The sequence below is a fragment of the Myxine glutinosa genome, chromosome 8 (genome assembly GCF_964187855.1).
Source record: "Myxine glutinosa chromosome 8, kmMyxGlut1.1, whole genome shotgun sequence".
NCBI classification, from domain to species: Eukaryota; Metazoa; Chordata; class Myxini; order Myxiniformes; family Myxinidae; genus Myxine; species Myxine glutinosa.
Genome location: NC_136268.1, coordinates 11,173,779 through 11,187,171, shown reverse-complemented (window position 1 = coordinate 11,187,171; position 13,393 = coordinate 11,173,779). Strand labels below are relative to the sequence as shown.

The window sequence follows — 13,393 nt, the reverse complement described above, 5'->3', positions numbered from 1 at the left end:
AACATGCATCTGATTGGCAGCGCACATCGATACCTCATCCTGCCTGTGATCCCCATTGAACATGCATCTGATTGGCAGCGCACATCGATACCTCATCCTGCCTGTGATCCCCATTGAACATGCATCTGATTGGCAGCGCACATCGATACCTCATCCTGCCTGTGATCCCCATTGAACATGCATCTGATTGGCAGCGCACATCGATACCTCATCCTGCCTGTGATCCCCATTGAACATGCATCTGATTGGCAGCGCACATCGATACCTCATCCTGCCTGTGATCCCCATTGAACATGCATCTGATCGGCAGCGCACATCGATACCTCATCCTGCCTGTGATCCCCATTGAACATGCATCTGATTGGCAGCGCACATCGATACCTCATCCTGCCTGTGATCCCCATTGAACATGCATCTGATCGGCAGCGCACATCGATACCTCATCCTGCCTGTGATCCCCATTGAACATGCATCTGATCGGCAGCGCACATCGATTCCTCATCCTGCCTGTGATCCCCATTGAACATGCATCTGATTGGCAGCGCACATCGATACCTCATCCTGCCTGTGATCCCCATTGAACATGCATCTGATCGGCAGCGCACATCGATACCTCATCCTGCCTGTGATCCCCATTGAACATGCATCTGATCGGCAGCGCACATCGATACCTCATCCTGCCTGTGATCCCCATTGAACATGCATCTGATTGGCAGCGCACATCGATACCTCATCCTGCCTGTGATCCCCATTGAACATGCATCTGATTGGCAGCGCACATCGATACCTCATCCTGCCTGTGATCCCCATTGAACATGCATCTGATCGGCAGCGCACAGCGATACCTCATCCTGCCTGTGATCCCCATTGAACATGCATCTGATTGGCAGCGCACATCGATTCCTCATCCTGCCTGTGATCCCCATTGAACATGCATCTGATTGGCAGCGCACATCGATACCTCATCCTGCCTGTGATCCCCATTGAACATGCATCTGATCGGCAGCGCACATCGATACCTCATCCTGCCTGTGATCCCCATTGAACATGCATCTGATTGGCAGCGCACATCGATACCTCATCCTGCCTGTGATCCCCATTGAACATGCATCTGATTGGCAGCGCACAGCGATACCTCATCCTGCTCGTGAGAAACTCCAGGGCGGCAGTTTGTGGATGAGTCGACATTCTAACCCAGGATAAACAGCCCATCGGTGATGTGTGCATTGCTTCATAAGCTTGTGCTGTGGTTCTCATCCTTTGTATAGATGGGGCACCCATTCTCATCATTTTCAGAATTTATGGAGTTATAGACATTTAATTTACACCTGTGTCTTTGTACTTTTTAATCAGGTTGTCTCAGTTTAACAGATTCAGTTGAACAAACAAAATTTCCTTTGAGGTTCAAATGTTTTCCGAGTTTTCCTTTCATCCCGAGTTGGGTTCAAAGGATTTCTCAGGTTTCCTTTCATTCCGAGTTGGGTAGCAGTTTCACACACCAGGTGATTCACCGCTGCATCAATTAAACTGTTGAGAACAGGTATAAAAGAATAACGGTGTTGGCAGGTGACATGTTCTTATAGAAGTCGAGGTTCAAAGATGAATTCAGTCTCTTCATTCCCAAATAGCTCTCAGTCCTTCCGAGGTGGAATTCCCCATCTTGGATTTGGAGGAAATCGTGCCATTGGCTTTGGCGTTGCACCTGGATCCGTCAGAATGGGCTCTTCGGTCATGGGTGCACGTTCAGGTGCGGGCTTCGGGTTCGGCCTCCAATCGGCTTTCAGCGTCCGCAATGCCTTCCCACCTGGACTCGGAATTCCAGGTTTTGGCGGAAGTCCGGCCTTCAGCGTGGGTCGTGCGTTGACGTCGTCTGGTATGGCCGGTGTGCTGGGGACGTTCGCACCTGGGACAGGTAAAGTCTTTCCGTCGTTGCTGACACGTACGAATGAAAAGTCCATCTTGCACTCTCTGAACGGCCGGTTGGGCAGTTACGTGGAGAAGGTGCGAACCCTAACCCAGGAGAATGCGGTGTTGGAGGAGCAGCTGCGCACCTTGACCGGAGGTGAACCGCTGACCCCTGATGGGACGGTGAACCTGGAGACGGCTGAGGGACAGCTGTCCGACCTGGTGACCAACGTGGCCGAGATGACGCTGGATCGCGTGAGGCTGGAGATTGATGTTGATCACCTGCGTGCCTCTGCGGATGAGATCAAGGCTAAGTGTGTTATATCATCATTGTACAGATTGTGTTATATATATATATATAATCATTGTACAGATAACGTAACATCGACTAGGACCCGAAATGTATATATTTTACCTGTTTTGTACAATTGTGTTGAACTAGGACCTGAGATGTATATATTTTACCTGTTTTGTACAATTGTGTTCAACTAGGACCTGAAATGTATATATTTTACCTGTTTTGTACATTTGTATTCAACTCGGACCCGAAATGTATATATTTTACCTGTTTTGTACAATTGTGTTGAACTAGGACCTGAGATGTATATATTTTACCTGTTTTGTAGAATTGTGTTCAACTATGACCTGGATTATATATATTTTACCTGTTTTGTAGAATTGTGTTCAACTCGGAGCCGAAATGTATATATTTTACCTGTTTTGTAGAATTGTGTTCAACTATGACCTGGATTATATATATTTTACCTGTTTTGTAGAATTGTGTTCAAATAGGACCTGGATTATATATATTTTACCTGTTTTGTACAATTGTGTTCAACTAGGACCTGAGATGTATATATTTTACCTGTTTTGTACATTTGTATTCAACTTGGACCTGAAATGTATATATTTTACCTGTTTTGTACAATTGTGTTCAACTAGGACCTGAAATGTATATATTTTACCTGTTTTGTACATTTGTATTCAACTTGGACCCGAAATGTATATATTTTACCTGTTTTGTAGAATTGTGTTCAACTATGACCTGGATTATATATATTTTACCTGTTTTGTAGAATTGTGTTCAACTCGGAGCCGAAATGTATATATTTTACCTGTTTTGTAGAATTGTGTTCAACTATGACCTGGATTATATATATTTTACCTGTTTTGTAGAATTGTGTTCAAATAGGACCTGAGATGTATATATTTTACCTGTTTTGTAGAATTGTGTTCAACTGGGACATGAGATGATGTATATATTTTACCTGTTTTGTAGAATTGTGTTCAACTAGGACCTGAGATGTATATATTTTACCTGTTTTGTACCATTGTGTTCAACTAGGACCTGAAATGTATATATTTTACCTGTTTTGTAGAATTGTGTTCAACTCGGACCCAAAATGTATATATTTTACCTGTTTTGTACAATTGTGTTCAACTAGGACCCGAAATGTATATATTTTACCTGTTTTGTATAATTGTGTTCAACTAGGACCCGAAATGTATATATTTTACCTGTTTTGTACAATTGTGTTCAACTAGGACCTGAAATGTATATATTTTACCTGTTTTGTACAATTGTATTCAACTAGGACCTGAAATGTATATATTTTACCTGTTTTGTACAATTGTATTCAACTAGGACCCGAAATGTATATATTTTACCTGTTTTATACAATTGTGTTCAACTCGGACCCGAAATGTATATATTTTACCTGTTTTGTACAATTGTGTTCAACTCGGACCCGAAATGGATATATTTTACCTGTTTTGTACAATTGTGTTCAACTCGGACCCGAAATGGATATATTTTACCTGTTTTGTAGAATTGTGTTCAACTAGGACCCAAAATGTATATATTTTACCTGTTTTGTACAATTGTGTTCAACTCGGACCTGAAATGTATATATTTTACCTGTTTTGTACAATTGTGTTCAAATAGGACCTGCAATGTATATATTTTACCTCTTTTGTGCAATTGTATTCAACTAGGACCTGAAATGTATATATTTTACCTGTTTTATACAATTGTGTTCAAGTAGGACCTGAAATGTATATATTTTACCTGTTTTGTAGAATTGTGTTCAAGTAGGACCTGAAATGTATATATTTTACCTGTTTTGTAGAATTGTGTTCAACTCGGACCCGAAATGGATATATTTTACCTGTTTTGTAGAATTGTGTTCAACTAGGACCCAAAATGTATATATTTTACCTGTTTTGTACAATTGTGTTCAACTCGGACCTGAAATGTATATATTTTACCTGTTTTGTACAATTGTGTTCAAATAGAACCTGCAATGTATATATTTTACCTCTTTTGTGCAATTGTATTCAACTAGGACCTGAAATGTATATATTTTACCTCTTTTGTGCAATTGTATTCAACTCGGACCTGAAATGTATATATTTTACCTGTTTTGTACAATTGTGTTCAAGTAGGACCTGAAATGTATATATTTTACCTGTTTTGTAGAATTGTGTTCAACTCGGACCCGAAATGTACATATTTTACCTGTTTTGTACAATTGTGTTCAAGTAGGACCTGAAATGTATATATTTTACCTGTTTTGTACAATTGTGTTCAAGTAGGACCTGAAATGTATATATTTTACCTGTTTTGTACAATTGTGTTCAACTAGGACCCGAAATGTATATATTGTACCTGTTTTGTACAATTGTGTTCAAGTAGGACCCAAAATGTATATATTTTACCTGTTTTGTACAATTGTGTTCAACTCGGACCTGAAATGTATATATTTTACCTGTTTTGTACAATTGTGTTCAAATAGGACCTGAAATGTATATATTTTACCTCTTTTGTGCAATTGTATTCAACTAGGACCTGAAATGTATATATTTTACCTGTTTTGTACAATTGTGTTCAAGTAGGACCTGAAATGTATATATTTTACCTGTTTTGTAGAATTGTGTTCAACTCGGACCCGAAATGTACATATTTTACCTGTTTTGTACAATTGTGTTCAACTAGGACCCGAAATGTATATATTTTACCTGTTTTGTACAATTGTGTTCAAGTAGGACCCAAAATGTATATATTTTACCTGTTTTGTACAATTGTGTTCAACTAGGACCTGAAATGTATATATTTTAGCTGTTTTGTACAATTGTGTTCAAGTAGGACCCAAAATGTATATATTTTACCTGTTTTGTACAATTGTGTTCAACTAGGACCCGAAATGTATATATTTTACCTGTTTTGTACAATTGTGTTCAAGTAGGACCTGAAATGTATATATTTTACCTGTTTTGTACAATTGTGTTCAAGTAGGACCTGAAATGTATATATTTTACCTGTTTTGTACAATTGTGTTCAACTCGGACCCGAAATGTACATATTTTACCTGTTTTGTACAATTGTGTTCAACTAGGACCCGAAATGTATATATTTTACCTGTTTTGTACAATTGTGTTCAAGTAGGACCCAAAATGTATATATTTTACCTGTTTTGTACAATTGTGTTCAACTAGGACCTGAAATGTATATATTTTAGCTGTTTTGTACAATTGTGTTCAAGTAGGACCCAAAATGTATATATTTTACCTGTTTTGTACAATTGTGTTCAACTAGGACCCGAAATGGATATATTTTACCTGTTTTGTACAATTGTGTTCAAGTAGGACCCAAAATGTATATATTTTACCTGTTTTGTACAATTGTATTCAACTAGGACCTGAAATGTATATATTTTACCTCTTTCATTTTGGGGTTTCTTCATTGAAGGTATGAATTTGAACTCGGCGTGAAAATTCAGCTGGAGACTGATATTGCCAACATGAAGCAGGTATGTACCATGATGGAGATCACCTAATTGCTCAGTTTGCTCACCTTTAAATGATCACTCTGAATTTGATTCCCGGATAATAAATGTCACCTTTACAGGTAAGATGTTTTACAGGTAAGGAATTGTTTACCTAGATACCAGATTTGAATGTTCAGATGGCTGCTGCCGTCAGGACACACCTGTGATCAAGAGATGGATACCTTTAAATGTGACCCCGATACATTTGCCGTGCACAGTAAAACACCTTACAATGTAAAGTTACCTTGAACTGCCTTTAGCACCACAACGGGACTTTGTTATCACAAGTAACCTGTGACGTTTCACATTCCCACATTTGTACGAGCGATATGTAAAATGTACACCTTGCATGTATGTATGTATGTATATGATGTGTGTATGTTTGTGTATATGTGTATGATGTGCATTGTGCATATGATGTGTATATGTATATGATGTGTGTATGTTTGTGTATATGTATGTGATGTGTATATGTGTATGATGTGCATATGATGTGTATATGTATATGATGTGTGTATGTTTGTGTATATGTATGTGATGTGCATATGATGTGTATAACACTGTATATGTATATGATGTGTGTATGTTTGTGTATATGTATGTGATGTGTATATGTGTATGATGTGCATATGATGTGTATATGTATATGATGTGTGTATGTTTGTGTATATGTATGTGATGTGTATATGTGTATGATGTGCATATGATGTGTATATGTATATGATGTGTGCATGTTTGTGTATATGTATGTGATGTGCATATGATGTGTATAACACTGTATATGTATATGATGTGTGTATGTTTGTGCATATGCATGTGATGTGTATATGTGTATGATGTGCATATGATGTGTATATGTATATGATGTGTGTATGTTTGTGTATATGTATGTGATGTGTATATGTGTATGATGTGCATATGATGTGTATATGTATATGATGTGTGTATGTTTGTGTATATGTATGTGATGTGTATATGTGTATGATGTGCATATGATGTGTATATGTAGATGATGTGTGTATGTTTGTGTATATGTATGTGATGTGTATATGTGTATGATGTGCATATGATGTGTATATGTATATGATGTGTGTATGTTTGTGTATATGTATGTGATGTGTATATGTGTATGATGTGCATATGATGTGTATATGGATGTGTATATGATGTAAATGTGTATATGTACGTGCATATGAATGTGTATATAGCATATGTATATGATGTGTACGTGATGTGCATATGTATATAATGTATATATGATGTGCATTTGTTCAGGATCTAGAATTGGCAAATGACCTTCGGGCTGAGCTCGATTCCAAACTTCGACTGTTATCTGAAGACCTGGATTTCCAACGCAGAAACCAGCATGAGGTGGGTCCAGCCTAAGCTCCTTAAACTCGGTACATATTTGGAAATCCTACCTTTAATTCTGTACATATTTGAAATTCCTACCTTTAACTCGGTAGGCCTACATATTTGAAATTCCTACCTTTAACTCTGTCCATATTTAGAACTTCTACCTTTAACTCGGCACATATTTGAAATTCCTACCTTTAACTCTGTCCATATTTAGAACTCCTTCCTTTAACTCGGTACATATTTGAAATTCCTACCTTTAACTCGGTACATATTTGGAATTCCTACCTTTAACTCGGTACATATTTGGATCTCCTACCTTTAACTCGGTACATATTTGAAATTCCTACCTTTAACTCGGTACATATTTGGAACTCCTACCTTTAACTCGGTACATATTTGGAACTCCTACCTTTAACTCGGTACATATTTGAAATTCCTACCTTTAACTCGGTACATATTTGGAACTCCTACCTTTAACTCGGTACATATTTGGAACTCCTACCTTTAACTCGGCACATATTTGAAATTCCTACCTTTAACTCGGTACATATTTGGATCTCCTACCTTTAACTCGGTACATATTTGAAATTCCTACCTTTAACTCGGTACATATTTGAAATTCCTACCTTTAACTCGGTACATATTTGGAACTCCTACCTTTAACTCGGTACATATTTGGAACTCCTACCTTTAACTCGGTACATATTTGAAATTCCTACCTTTAACTCGGCACATATTTGAAATTCCTACCTTTAACTCTGTCCATATTTGGAATTCCTTCCTTTAACTCGGTACATATTTGAAATTCCTACCTTTAACTCGGTACATATTTGGAATTCCTACCTTTAACTCGGTACATATTTGGATCTCCTACCTTTAACTCGGTACATATTTGAAATTCCTACCTTTAACTCGGTACATATTTGGAACTCCTACCTTTAACTCAGTACATATTTGGAATTCCTACCTTTAACTCAGTACATATTTGGATTTCCTACCTTTAACTCGGTACATATTTGGAACTCCTACCTTTAACTCGGTACATATTTGGAATTCCTACCTTTAACTCGGTACATATTTGGATCTCCTACCTTTAACTCGGTACATATTTGGAATTCCTACCTTTAACTCGGTACATATTTGGAACTCCTACCTTTAACTCAGTACATATTTAGAATTCCTACCTTTAACTCAGTACATATTTGGAACTCCTACCTTTAACTCGGTACATATTTGGAACTCCTACCTTTAACTCAGTACATATTTGGAACTCCTACCTTTAACTTGGCACATATTTGGATTTCCTACCTTTAACTCGGTACATATTTGGATCTCCTACCTTTAACTCAGTACATATTTGGATCTCCTACCTTTAACTCTGTCCATATTTAAAACTCCTCCCTTTAACTCGGTACATATTTAGAACTCCTCCCTTTAACTCGGTACATATTTGGATCTCCTACCTTTAACTCAGGACATATGTCCTGAGTATAGGACCCGAAATGGCCTAGACTCCTACCTTTAACTCCTATCTTTAACTCGGTACATATTTGGAACTCCTACCTTTAACTCGGTACATATTTGGATCTCCTGCCTTTAACTCAGTCCATATTTCGAACTCCTTCCTTTAACTCGGTACATATTTGAAATTCCTACCTTTAACTTTGTACATACTTTTAACTCCCATCTTTAACTCAGGACATATGTCCTGAGTATAGGACCCGAAATGGCCTAGACTCCTACCTTTAACTCGGTACATATTTAGAACTCCTCCCTTTAACTCGGTACATATTTGGATCTCCTACCTTTAACTCAGGACATATGTCCTGAGTATAGGACCCGAAATGGCCTAGACTCCTACCTTTAACTCCTATCTTTAACTCGGTACATATTTGGAACTCCTACCTTTAACTCGGTACATATTTGGATCTCCTGCCTTTAACTCAGTCCATATTTCGAACTCCTTCCTTTAACTCGGTACATATTTGAAATTCCTACCTTTAACTTTGTACATACTTTTAACTCCCATCTTTAACTCGGTACATATTTGGATCTCCTGCCTTTAACTTGGTACATATTTGGATCTCCTACCTTTAACTCGGCACATATTTGGATCTCCTACCTTTAACTCGGTACATATTTGGATCTCCTACCTTTAACTCGGTACATATTTCGAACTCCTACCTTTAACTCGGTACATATTTGGATCTCCTACCTTTAACTCGGTACATATTTGGAATTCCTACCTTTAACTCGGTACATATTAGGATCTCCTACCTTTAACTCGGCACATATTGGGATCTCCTACCTTCAACCTGGTACATATTTGGAACTCCTACCTTTAACTCGGTACATATTTGGATCTCCTACCTTTAACTCTGTCCATATTTAGAACTCCTCCCTTTAACTCGGTACATATTTGGATCTCCTACCTTTAACTCAGTACATATTTGGATCTCCTACCTTTATCTCGGTACATATTTGGATCTCCTACTTTTAACTCGGTACATATTTCGAACTCCTACCTTTAACTCAGTAGATATTTGGAATTCCTACCTTTAACTCAGTACATAATTGGAACTCCTACCTTTAACTCAGTACATAATTGGAACTCCTCCTTTAACTCGATACATATTTGGAACTGCTACCTTTAACACGGTACATATTTGGAACTTCTACCTTTAACTCGGTACATATTTGGATCTCCTCCCTTAAACTCGGTACATATTTGAAATTCCTACCTTTAACTCTGCCCATATTTCGAACTCCTTCCTTTAACTCGGTACATATTTGAAATTCCTACCTTTAACTCTGTACATACTGAGAACTCCTATCTTTAACTCTGTCCATATTTAGAACTCCTCCCTTTAACTCTGTCCATATTTAGAACTCCTCCCTTTAACTCTGTCCATATTTAGAACTCCTCCCTTTAACTCTGCCCATATTTCGAACTCCTTCCTTTAACTCGGTACATATTTGAAATTCCTACCTTTAACTCTGTACATACTGAGAACTCCTATCTTTAACTCTGTCCATATTTAGAACTCCTCCCTTTAACTCTGTACATACTTAGAACTCCTATCTTTAACTCTGTCCATATTTAGAACTCCTCCCTTTAACTCGGTACATATTTGGAACTCCTACCTTTAACTCTGTCCATATTTAGAACTCCTTCCTTTAACTCAGTACATATTTGAAATTCCTACCTTTAACTCAGTACATATTTGGATCTCCTACCTTTAACTCGGTACATATTTGGAATTCCTACCTTTAACTCAGTACATAGTTGGAACTCCTACCTTTAACTCGGTACATAATTGGAACTCCTCCTTTAACTCGGTACATATTTGGAACTCCTACCTTTAACGCGGTACATATTTGGAACTCCTACCTTTAACTCGGTACATATTTGGATCTCCTACCTTTAACTCAGTACATATTTCAAACTCCTACCTTTAACTCAGTACATATTTGGATCTCCTACCTTTAACTCGGTACATATTTGGAGCTCCTACCTTTAACTCTGTCCATATTTGGAACTCCTACCTTTGACTCTGTACATATTTGGAATCCTGCATACGGTGTATGTGTGGTATTTATGTTATGAGATGTGCTTGCACTACTATGAAGCTGTACGTGTTGTTTCCGTGGTGGCATGGAAGATGTATAATTTAAAAATGGGATGACAGGATGGCCTAGACTCCAGAGGTACGCACATTCCCCTCTAAGCTGTCTAGCCTGGGTTTGAATCCCGACCAAGCTATAAACTGTCATCCTGGTGTTTCACAGGCAGGGTGATTCATCAATGTGTTAAACGGATGTTGCTTCTGGATGTTAAACGGATGTTCCTTCTGGACGTTAAATTGATGTTCCTGCTGGACGTTAAACTGATGTTCCTTCTGGACGTTAAACTTATGTTCCATCTGGACGTTAAACGGATGTTACTTCTGGACGTTAAACTGATGTTCCTTCTGGATGTCAAAAAGGATGTTCCTTCTGGACGTTAAACTTATGTTCCTTCTGGACGTTAAACTGATATTCCTTCTGGACGTTAAACTGATGTTCCATCTGGACGTTAAACGGATGTTCCGTCTGAACGTTAAACTGATGTTCCGTCTGAACGTTAAACTGATGTTCCATCTGGACGTTAAACTGATGTTCCGTCTGGACGTTAAACTGATGTTCCGTCTGGACGTTAAACTGATGTTCTTTCTGGACGTTAAACTGATGTTCCTTCTGGACGTTAACCTGATGTTCCTTCTGGACGTTAAACTGATGTTCCTTCTGGACGTTAAACTGAAATTCCTTCTGGACGTTAAATGGATGTTCCGTCTGGATGTTAAACTGATGTTCTGTCTGAACGTTAAACTGATGTTCCGTCTGGACGTTAAACTGATGTTCTTTCTGGACGTTAAACTGATGTTCCTTCTGGACGTTAAACTGATGTTCCTTCTGGACGTTAAACTGATATTCCTTCTGGATGTTAAACTGATGTTCCTTCTGGACGTTAAACTGATGTTCCTTCTGGACGTTAAACTGATATTCCTTCTGGATGTTAAACTGATGTTCCTTCTGGACGTTAAACTGATATTCCTTCTGGACGTTAAACCGATGTTCCATCTGGACGTTAAACGGATGTCCCATCTGGACGTTAAACGGATGTTCCTTCTGGACGTTAAATGGATGTTCCTTCTGGACGTTAAACGGATGTTCCTTCTGGACGTTAAATGGATGTTCCTTCTGGACGTTAAACGGATATTCTTTCTGGACGTTAAACGGATGTTCCATCTGGACGTTAAATGGATGTTCCTTCTGGACGTTAAACGGATGTTCCTTCTGGACGATAAACGGATATTCTTTCTGGACGTTAAATGGATATTCCGTCTGGACGTTAAACTGATGTTCCGTCTGGACGTTAAATGGATGTTCTTTCTGGACGTTAAACGGATATTCTGTCTGGACGTTAAACGGATGTTCTTTCTGGACGTTAAACGGTTGTTCCGTCTGGACGTTAAACGGATGTTCCTTCTGGACATTAAACGGATGTTCTTTCTGGACATTAAATGGATATTCCGTCTGGATTTTAAACTGATGGCCCGTCCGCTAGCATTTGTGAGTGGACGTTAAATATCCCACGGTGTCCGTAAAGAGTCGGCGAGTTATCGCCGGGTCCCTGAACAAATTCCAAATACCTGCTCTGTCCAGCAGAGGGCACTGCATCAGCGGCACGGCCACGCCCTCAGCCAATGGTGCTACCCCGCATCCATGTGGTTCATTCGAACAAAGATTTTGAAAATATCCGACCTCAAGCTAAGCATCGCTGAGCCTTGGTCATACCTGCACCCGTATGGAAGACTGCCTGGGAAAAGCAACCTTTTTTTTGTATACAGAGTCGAGGCTCATGTAAGAGCTAAAGCAATTGTTGGCCTCGTACAGTAGTTCAGCAGGTAGCACAGACACTCACCGTTAAGGTGTTCAGCCTTCACAGGTTTGGACAACTATCGTACCATTATTGTGTCTCGCCAACCAAGGATGCTGCATCCCAGAGCAGACCGTCCTTCAGAGGAGGACGTAAAGCCTGCTGTCCCGCATGCACCTTGATTGTGGTATTTGTGGACATTAAACATTCCATGGTACTTTTCACAAAGTAGCCCAACGTGTGCTGATACCCTGGGTAAATACTGCTTCGCCAACCTGTACCTTATAAATTATACGTACAAACTAGCCACCTATGTCTGTGCATTTAGTATGCATAGGCAGACTGGTCCGTCTGGTTACCTGGTTGGAGTGGGTGTAGGGTTTCATCTTGTGGGGGAGGCCGGGGGGGGGGTCTTTAATCTTGTGGAGGGCCCATAATCTTGCGGGGGGACCCTTCATCTTGTGGGGGGGGGGGGGCTTCATCTTGTCGGGGGAGGGGGCTTCATCTTGTCGGGGGGGGGGCTTCATCTTGTCGGGGGGGGGGCGGGGACCTTCATCTTGCTGGGGGCCTCCTTCCTAAGAGGGGGGGGGGAGGGCCTTCATCTTGTGGAAGCCCTCAAACGTTGCTTTTGTTTGCCTTTAGTTTTATTAACCACTGGCGTGGATCGGCTCGCTTGCATCACCACATGCCGCTACAGAGACACGCGCTTGTTAGTCCTCTACCGGTGTACACTGGAGGGGACTATAGGTTTGCACGCCGTCCCTCCGTCCGTCAGTCCGTCCGTCAGTCTGTCAGTCTGTCAGTCCGTCACGCAAAGAACAGTTTTCCGGACTTTCTTTTTCTAAACTCTTAATGCTAATGATTTCAAACTTGGCACATGGTT

The 13,393-nt window shown here is 39.6% G+C and overlaps 1 protein-coding gene across 1 annotated transcript in view; it reads left to right on the top strand.

Annotated features, from left to right (window-relative positions):
* Nucleotides 1-1,532: 1,532 nt before the first annotated feature.
* The window catches only part of LOC137432203 (thread biopolymer filament subunit gamma-like), a 30,550-nt gene continuing 18,689 nt past the window's right edge, over nt 1,533-13,393 (top strand). The window contains exons 1-3 of the mRNA XM_068123915.2: nt 1,533-2,219; nt 5,654-5,714; nt 7,008-7,103. Of these exons, the coding sequence (XP_067980016.1) occupies nt 1,600-2,219; nt 5,654-5,714; nt 7,008-7,103 (777 nt within the window). The 5' untranslated portion in view covers nt 1,533-1,599. The remainder of the gene's footprint in view (nt 2,220-5,653; nt 5,715-7,007; nt 7,104-13,393) is intronic.